The following is a 9,945-nucleotide window of genomic DNA, read 5'->3' on the forward strand; positions in this document are numbered from 1 at the left end:
CCTGCTGAAGCGGCTGTGTGGGCGTAGAAGTTGATGCAGGGCCGTCCAATTCTATGCTTAGTGTGTCGACAGGGACCAGTGCAGCAGGAGCAGAAGGCAAGCCATCTCTACCAACGGCGTTTTTAAATGCGAATGCATTTATTAGTCGGGGGTTGTCGTGCTCCGTCGGCGTGCGCCTGCAGGTGTTATCTCTCCGCGCTCCTCCTCGCCCCTAGCAAAAGCTGTGGCGCGCCTAGCAACCGGAGCAGGTAGTAGCTTGGGCGGGAGTAGCGGAGGGCAAGGGGAGAGGAGGAGCGCGCTCGGGCGTGTGAGGGCGCTCGCATCGCGGAGCTCGGGCGGAGTAGCGGAGAGTGAGTGGAGAGGAGGAGCGCGCTCGGGCGTGTGAGGGCGCTCGCATCGCGGAGCTCGGCGGGAGAGAAAGCTCGCGCGCGGGGCGGGCGTGTTGCGCGGGTCTCTCTCTCCTCTCCGCGTACCCTCTCTCCGCTCGCTGCGCTCGGAAAATGTATATAAATGCAGTGGAGCGCACGCCTCTCTCCGTTACTGCTTGCCGCAGCGCACCCATCGGTGCACCCAATGCATTCGCATTTCCGCACGATCCCCTTCGGGGAGGTGGGGGGAGTTTTTTTTGCCACCTCAGCTGCTATGGAGTGAAGGCGCTGTGGGGAAACATTCTGGGCAGCCAAAGCTAGCCCAGTGGGGGTCGGGGATGGGGCCATATCTGTGTCCCTTCACTGGGGCGCCACCACAACCTGACGCCGCCCCACCCCCCGGGCGAGCAACGTCCAGCTTCCTGACAGAGCATTGAATGCTGTTTCCGAGCTTCAGAACAGAAGTTTTGCGTTGCATTAATGATGACCATTTCTTTTTCTTGCGGAATTTTTCACAGGAATGAGAATACGCAGCGTGGGGACCATCGCCGTTACAACACCTGAAATGTGTATTGTTGTACTGGCGTGTCTGGTGTTCGTACTTTGGGCATTTCGCCAAGTTTCTTGCCCTCGGCCGTTGCTGCTACTGAGCCTATAGACTATTCCAACGAGGTCGCCGCCATCTTGCGTGCGCAGCGCTCTCTCGTAGCTGGCCGATTCGCTGGCTTGGGCGTTTGCTCCGCGGCGCATGGGTTCCAACGGCGGCTCGGTGAATTTTTCGTTGTAGCACGTTGTGCGTTCTTTTCCGTAATACACTTTAAATTAGAAAGTTGTTGCATACGACCAGTTTAAACAATCTGGCTTAAATTGGCGGCTTTTCGGGCCGCGGTGGAGCTGAAATTCTCCTAGAGGTAGCGTGGTCCGCGATGGGTAAACGATGCTGTGTCGAACATATGTTTGCAATACTTCGTCACAATTTTTTTGTTTGTGTGTCTGTGTCCGGGATCGCGTAAAGCGGGTATTTTTATCACTTTTACTGCAAAAACTGATGTTTATCAAGACGATCTAACCGTGATACGCCCGATGCCCATGGGCAACAAGCAGCAGTGCGTGTCGGCGTAAGTGTGACATACTTCTGGCTTCATATCCCTGCAGGATTTAATACAGGTTGTTTTGGGTGGCCTTAGTAAGTATTTGGCATATTACATAGTTTCTATTAAATATTATCGATATATCAACACCTCACCCTCAGCCACCACTGTCGCCAACTATAAAAAAAATCTTCCTCTCTCTAGAATTTCAAGCTTCTCTGCATTACTAAAGTACAACATAAATAAAGTGAACAACACAGCTCCTGGAGAGAGTCCGCCGTTAAGCAACTTATTGATTTTTGATTGTGGCGTTTAACGCGCCTACGCAACGCAGGCGATGAGGCGCGCCGTAGTGGAGGGCTCCGGATTAATTTTGACCATCTGGGGATCTTTAACGTGCGCCGAAATCTCGTACACACGGGCATTTTTGCTTTTCGCCTCCATCAGAAAAGCGGCCGCCGCGGCCGGGAATCGAACCCGCGACCTCGTGCTCAGCAGCGCAACGCCTTAACCACTGAGCCACCGCAGCGGGTGTTGGGCAACTTATTAAGCGTTCGTTGTTGGGCAACCAGACAAGATTTCGCTTTTGCGTTGCTTTTATCTAGGTTTGATGTAATCTAGGTTAGACATCATATTTGTATAATGGACTTAACTCTTGGTTGAATTGAAAAAATGAATAACTTTATTTTGCCCTAGTCGGGGATGGGGGAAGAATGGAGGTGGAATCCCCTTCAGTAGACCCCGCCTCTTTTCGCTCAGGTTGGCTGGGGAAAGAGACACCCTATGGAGGTGTCAGTGTGAAAATCGCCAACGCCAGCCCACGTAATACTTGGAACCGGATATGCCGCAATGTGACCGCAGCAGCAGTGGAGATGGAACTAACACCATCTGCGGCACAGGAAGTTTCAGTTACCCATTTTAATTTGGAAAGAAGGTAGAAGATTTTTCTGCCACTACTCCAATGTAGAAGTGTACAGAAAGAGCTCAGGAGAACAAAATTGCCAGAAATCTTGTGTGCAATTAAGTGCGCAACTTACAAGCTGCTAGTCTGGCTCATTTATTAATAGCATTTCATTAAAATACTGCGTAAATTAGTCGTAAACCGGCACGCGGAATGCCTACAAAGCGTAGTCAAGGCAAAGGAGCAGCCGCGCCAGGCCCGCCGTGATCGGCGCGCAGACTCCAGAGAGGGGAAAGGGCGGTCCGCACGCCGAGGCCGCTGCGTCAGAGAGTAAGTTTCCCCCTCGCCCGATGGAACGGTCCATACCTTTGATATTTTTGAAGCAACCTCGCGGGTTTGGGATGTACTGAAGGATGCTTGCTTTGGCTGATTCTGCGCATGTATACTACGATCAAAACTCGAGATGATATGATTGCTTTCGATTTCATTTCCATCGCGCCTTATTGTGATGCGTCACGCCTTGAATATCCGTTTCAGTTTCATTTATCAGTTCAGTTTCGGAGATGACACCTTGGGAGCTGTTGAAAGTTCGGTGAGGTGTTAGTGACTTGTAAGTCACCTATGTTTGCTTAAGGAGTATAGTAGACTGTTCCTTACTTCTAACATGCTTACTTGTAACATGTCAGCAGATGCGTGTTTTGTTAGGTCATAGTTTTTTCCGACCATACTTTCAATAAGCTTGGAAATTGCGAAAAGAAATTTTGAAGTCACTGAGGTTGCTTTGTCGACGGCCTGCATGACTGATAAACGTGGAAAGTTGTCAGTGGTTGTGATAACGAGGTTGGATAGGGGTTTGAAGATTGCTTCGGTGCAGGCCCTTTTCAGGGCCTGATCATTTGAAAGGGGCAATTTCAGAGTTACCATACAGCATAGTATGACCGAGGGTAGGGGGTATTAAGTCCACTGAGGCTACCCTCACGCTCTGTAAGGTCCCGGAGCCCCCTGCCTGATAAACAGACAGGAAGCCCGTCCGCCGGAGCTTGACCAAGACCCCGACGGCCACCGTTCGCGGCTTGTAATCTTTTACCTTTAAACTTATCACCAAGGTAGGTAATAACGTAAGTATGGGAGTTCGGGGTACGCCGTGTTGCCGCTCACCGTCACCATGATTACTCAAGGTGCCCCGACTGTTCCTCATTTCGAACTCTCGCCCCGAAGCAATCTTAAAGGCGTTAAACTTGTCTTCATGAGCCTAAAATCGTGGCTGCAGTTGAAGTGTTTTACTGCATGGTTGCTCATGCTACGCTTCAAAATTTGATCTCGCAGGCTGCTCAAGCTACCACCAACCGTCAAAAACTTTACGGAGTTGAGGGACGCCGAAAACGCCCTCTACGACATCAGCCGTCAGTCGTCCGACCCGATCGACAGCCAGGTGTGGTTCCCGCTTTATGCCTTCGGAAGATACATGCACTCGGTTAGCGCCGAACTCTGGGAAGAACTGCTCGATAAACACGTCGCCAACACCAGTGTTCACCTGGACGCCAACGACACAGTTGTCATGGTGCAGAGCAGCCGGCTTCTAACAGCACTTGACAAGCTTTTCGCGGCGTACGCCGCAAAACCCGAAAGGCTTCTTGAAGGCATCGCGTGGGTCTTCATGCAGATGTTCTTGTGGACCACGGGTGACATCCACTGGATGAGGTTCGGGTTAGCAGACGACGAAGTGGCGCCATTTGTCTGCGCTATGTTGGTCGAGTCGCGTCTCGGGATGCGTGCCGCAGCCTCGTCCGTGCGTAACCGCTTCAACTCTTCTGTCCGCGCAGAGTTCAACGGCTTCATCAGAGGACTGGTGAAAACGCTACGATCCAGCCTTAAACGGCTGCCATGGGTAGAAAAAGGCGCCTTGCGCGAAGCCCAACACAAGCTCTCCAACCTCAATGTCGACATGTTTCCCACCGAAGAGTTTTTTCCCGCCGACGGCGTGGCCAAGTTATACGCCGATTTTGAGGCGGCGGCCCACAAGTCAGACAAGCTCAGCTTTATTGAATACTTCACCCTCTACTCGGACACCCTTCGGAGGTACCTGGGGAGTGAGCGCTACGAGGACGTCTACCGCAGACGGCTCACCGACGTAGCAAGTCAGCTCACCGAGTACCTCTACTGGCCGAACTTGTTGCGGGTGTCCATGGCCGCGCTACAGCCGCCGCTCCACTCTATGGATGGAACATACTCCATGAACTTCGGTGGTCTCGGCTCGTACGTAATGCGCGAGCTCAGTCGCTCCTTCGACACGGCCGGCGCACTCGCTGACACCCAGGGCGGCGCCTCCGCCTGGTGGGGGCCAAACAAGACCTCCGACTATAAGGGCAAGCTCGAGTGCTATCGCCCGAATTCTGAAAACGGGGGCAAAGAAAGCGGCGTTGCTGGCGCAAACGCTTCCAATGAACGGCCAGTGCAGCTGTTCTCGGACCTTCCGGCCCTGGAAGCCGCGTTCAGCGCCTACACGCAGGCCCTCGCCGAAACAGGAGAGGATGTCGACGTGGTACAGCTTTCTTACCTGGAGAGCTACACGGGCCACCAAATCTTCTTTCTCACCTACTGTCACGGAGATGTGCGGGCGAAGCCGCCACAACGCGGGGCGGTGCAACCTGCCGCTCCGGAACTTCCTGCCGTTCGCGGAAGCCTTTCACTGCCCTGTGGGCTCGGCGATGAACCCGCAGAAGAAATGCAGCTTCTTCCAGAATTAGCTCACCTGAAAAGCTGCACCTGTTAATTCATAACGCTGCACATGAACGCCCACACGGTGCTGTATACTTTGTAATTAACCGTAGCTCGAACACACTGTGGAAAGTAATAATGCTGGCGTTGCGCCGTTCACTTTGGCAAATGAAGACGCTTAGCTGAGTAAGGCTGTTCCTGGCACTTGTGTTACCTGTGTATGTACCATAGATTCACGTGATTTAAAACCATGATTATTACCGCACGTTCCTTGATGGCGTCAGTATTATTCTGCGGTGGGTTTGTGAACCTATGGCGCATTTGTTTACGGCCTCTTGATCTCACACCTGTATAGCGAGTGCGTTACTCACGCTTGCTTTTGTGCCTGCTGCTCTGCAATGCGAGAACCCTTCTTTGCAGGTGTAAAGTTGCGTTGCAATCATTCATTCCTTTTCGCACACTTTAAACAGCAGAGCTGTTTAGCGTTTATTTTCGCCATCGAGCGCTACCAGAAAACGCAGCCCAGCCGAGCGCACGTGAGCGTGCGCTTCGTGAAGAGCTCCCGGCGTTGTTCGACCCTGCGCGTGGGCTTGCAGGGCGCCCGACTTCGCCAGCTCAATCTTCCCGTGCACTCAGCCCAGTTTTCATGGCGTGACCTGTGGCCTGCTGTTCTCCTCGCCCGTTCACGTGCGTCCACGCCTGTAGTGGGGAGCACAGACGCAGAGTTCTCGATACACACGCCGTGTTCGCTAAGCCGGTTGCCGCCTGTTCTAGCACGTGCTAACGCGATCCACTTGGAGAGAGATGTGAAAGCCTGCGGACAAAACGACCCCCGCCTGGCAGTCATGGAGAACTTTCAGTGGAAAGTTCTTAAATCAAAGATTCAAAGATTCGAAGATTTTTATTTCCTCAGAGGTACGAGGAGGCAGGCTGGGACTAAAGGCTACAAAGCCTGACAGAGGCCCCAGCCCCCCTTGGTACAGTACAATGATGAGGCAAAATCAAACAATCTAGAAATTCTAATGAGTTTTACAAAAATACAAGCAACATGTACAGCACAAGACATTACAGCACAATATGGGAAAGGTACAGTAACGTACATTAGAGTACAAAAGATTAAAGTAAAACAAAATACAAGTGGACAATCAGAGTAGAACTATGATTGAGTTTTAAAGATAGACACAGCTACAAAACCTGCGCATTAAACAGGTCGAGACGACATCCACAGCTCTAGCCATTGAAGCAGATATTCGGATTTAAGAGGTATTCTTTCGCCTGTGTTTTAAATATGTTTCTACTGCATTTGAAATCAATGTGGCCTCCAACTTTGTTGAGTATGTCAGTGCGTTGAAACAGAGAACACTGCCTGCCGTAGTTCGTTCGCAGTTTCGGTGTATGTATTTTGGCACAGCTAAGAGGGCATATACTGCTATTGTCGTTATGTTTGCCATGGAGATTTTCTTTGTGTATAGCTTGTAAAAGCTTCATATAATAAATTTGGTCAGCCTTAAGCATGCTATACTGAACAAATAGTGGACCCGTTCTCAAGTCTGCATAGTGCCCGTGAAAATTGGCAAATAGGCGGAGAACTCTTTTCTGTAAGACGATCAGCCGCTTGTAATTTGTTTTGTTTGTTGTTCCCCACGGTAATATTCCGTAGCAAAGCCTAGAATAGACAAGAGTGTTATAAAGCTGTGTTTTCAACCAAAGGGGTATTAAGCCTCTCCATCTGTAGAGAACGCCAATATTTTTTTTTGAAATTTCATTGCCTAAGTGTTCTATATGAGGATGCCAAGATAATTCTTCATGAAACCATACTCCTAAGAACTTCTGTTCTTTGACTTGGTTGATCATATTGCCTCGATATTCAATATGAATGCCTTGATCTATCTTCTTATTAATTGGTCTAAAAATGGTATAGGTAGTCTTCGATGCGTTTAGCTCTAAGTTATTTTCGTGTAACCACTTTGACAACATTTCTAAATATCTATTTACTTCATACTGGAGTTCTCTTATACTGCTACCGGCGAAAAATATGTTCGTGTCATCTGCATACATGGCTATCTGGGGTGTACAAGGTATGTTTAGAATATCATTCACATATATTAAGAATAACAACGGTCCCAGCTTTGACCCTTGCGGAACACCCTGTTCTATTGTCAATAACTCCGATGAAATACCGTTAAATTCAACAAATTGCTCCGTATTACTTAAATAGCTTCAATAGGTCAGCCGCTCTACCGCGTATTCCTAATTTTTTTAGTTTTCTTAGCAATATTTCATGATTGATAGAGTCAAATGCTTTTTGTAGGTCCACGAATAACCCGAGTGTAAATTTCTTTCCTTCCATATTTTCTATTATACTGTCCTTAATATTAAGCGGAGCTTCCTGTGTTGACTTGTTTTTTTTTTAAAGCCGTACTGATACGGTGAAATGACCTTGTGTGTGTTGAAAAAGTTTGTTAGTCTATTATGTAGTACATCTTCAAATATTTTTGAAAAGACAGTCAACACAGAGATTGGCCTGTAATTGGACAACTGGTCATCGCCACCAGCTTTGTGAATTGACCTAACTGGAGCTACTTTCAATTTTTGAGGAAAAACTCTAGTAGATAATGTCAAATTAGTAATAAAAGCTAAAACTTCACTAATTTCAGAAGCGGTGTGTTTAACAGGAAGTGGTGCAATACCATCGATGCCAGATGCGACATTTTTTTTTTTTTTTTGAGTTTAAGAATAAAAGTTTGCAACTCACTCGCGTTTGTCGGACTTAAAAAGATAGAGTTTCGAAGTTGTGACTGTTCCAGTATAGCGCTACTTTTATCTTCATCGACCTCCGAAATGTAAGCCCCTGCTTTCATGAAATGCCTATTCATTGCGATTGCCATTTCTGCTGATTCTACCCGCCTACCGTTCAAGCGAGCAACATGTGAATGCGCGCTTTTCTTGCAGCTCCTTATCACATTCACTGTTTCCCATATCTTTTTTTAATCGTTGCGTATATCCTCGAAGAGGCGTTTACAGTTTCTGAGCTTGGCACTTTTCAGGTCGCTCTGCAGTTTGTTTCTATATTTTCTGAATTCTAGAAGCAGGTTAGGGTTACGGGTTCGCACAAAAGAGTGATACATTGAGTTTTTCTTTTTAATTCGTTTAAGAAGTTGTTGATCTATCCAGGGCTTTCGCACCTTTCGGGAATTTCTTTGCTGTGCCACTGGTTGAAACGCTAAGTCGTAGCACGCCAGTATGTACCTCAAAAATAGGCCATAAGCTTTGTTTGAGTCGTTTTGAGCGAAAACTTCCTTCCAGTCGAAAACTCTGACAAGGTCTCTAAATTGCTCCAGTCCCGAACTAGTTATTCTGCGCCGAAAATTTCTGTCACAAGTATTGCCGCTTACAGTAACCTTCGTGTTGGCAAAACAAAACACTGGTAAATGATCACTAAGATCAGCTGAGAGCACGCCAGCCTATGTGTTATGTTAGATGCAACAGCCGGGTCTCCGAAGAAGGGTAAGGGGCCGCCAGCTTTGCTGTTTCTCTAGCCTTGCACTACTAGTGAAAGCTCCGCCAATTTTCGTTGACCAAATATTAAAGAGTAGTTATAAGCTATCTAAGCTATTCCTCCACTTTCTCCAATAACTGAACGAACCCGCTGCCAAGACGCCACGCTCCGCTTACTCTGTTTTTTGTTAATGTTGACATTTATAACCACGTGATTATAACCGCATGTTATTGACATTGATATCACTTAAGCCTGTGCCCAGAAAACATTTCCATATTGTACAATCCTGAACAGTCTGGTCTCTCAAACTTCCATATCAAGCAACATCGTAGTATCATAGTTGTGGAGGCAGATAAGTATGCGAGCTCGTAAGCTGTCTGGCAATCACCGGAATGCTAGCACGTTTTGGATAGAAATTCGCGCTTCCTTGCATAAATGAGGCGCGAGGATGGATTCAGGGTTTCCGATGTGCCGTTTTACATCACTTGTTTCTGCCTTGAACCAATAGCGCATTGCCTCTCCCTAAGTGAAACTGGCGAAAAAAGTGCAGGCACGGACAGCCCGGACATTGCTCCATCGATAGCGAGACTAAGGAACTATGCGCCGGTAAAGCAGCAGTAAAGCATGTCTGTAATCTGCGGGCATCGTTTCTTTCTCTAGTCTTCGTTCCTATAAACGAATTGGTCTAATTTGTCAGTCGGTAAACCCCCGCATCTTCCTGTGGTTCGCTTCCGCTGATCCACACCTGCAGATCGCCCAGGCGCCGCTGGGCGGTAACGCGCAGCCGAAGCAGCCGTTTTACCCTCGCCTAGTCACGCGGTACCGCAGCAGCGAAGCTCTGAGCAAGCGAAGCGATAAGAAGGAAAAGCGCATCTTGCGCGCCGTCGGCTGAAGGTCACTGCGACGTAATGAATGACCTTGAAAGGTGTTGCGCAAGAGTGCTTTCGTTCTAAAAATGTCTATCTCCTTATCAATTTTACAGCTAATCTCCGATCGCTGGTCTTCCCACGAGTTCCCTCTCGGCGTTATCCAGTGCCGTCCCACCGGGCAGTGATACTGGTCGAAGATGGCATTAAAGGGACCCTGCAACACTTTCGATGATCGATTTCACTCTTTCCTTCGCGTCTGGAACCACTGCGAAAGCTATAGTTATCGCCAGCACGGAGCTGCACTGCGTGATTTGCTCGTCGCCCCAGATAAGCCTTCCGTTTCCGCTTTGTTTTTCTGGCTTTCTTTGTAAAGTTGCTGTCGAAAAGCATTCATTGCTGCAACTGAAGGAAAATCGGCCAACAGCCGCTGCATGGTCTTGTTGACGCAATTCGAGCGGTCGAAGAACCTCAAGACCGGGAAAGAGAGAAAAACCTTTTG

At 48.6% G+C, this 9,945-nt stretch overlaps 1 protein-coding gene across 1 annotated transcript; it reads left to right on the plus strand.

Moving 5' to 3' along the window:
* Positions 1-1,451: 1,451 nt before the first annotated feature.
* Positions 1,452-9,469, plus strand: LOC144146601 (membrane metallo-endopeptidase-like 1). Its single transcript, XM_077678539.1, has 3 exons — positions 1,452-1,486; positions 3,687-4,971; positions 9,329-9,469. The coding sequence occupies exons 1-3, from the start codon at positions 1,452-1,454 to the stop codon at positions 9,467-9,469; spliced, it is 1,461 nt and encodes a 486-aa protein (XP_077534665.1).
* The last annotated feature ends 476 nt before the right edge of the window (positions 9,470-9,945 follow it).

Source organism: Haemaphysalis longicornis, unplaced genomic scaffold (genome assembly GCF_048455015.1).
Source record: "Haemaphysalis longicornis isolate Haplotype H1 unplaced genomic scaffold, Haemaphysalis longicornis Haplotype H1 scaffold_7, whole genome shotgun sequence".
Lineage (NCBI taxonomy): Eukaryota > Metazoa > Arthropoda > Arachnida > Ixodida > Ixodidae > Haemaphysalis > Haemaphysalis longicornis.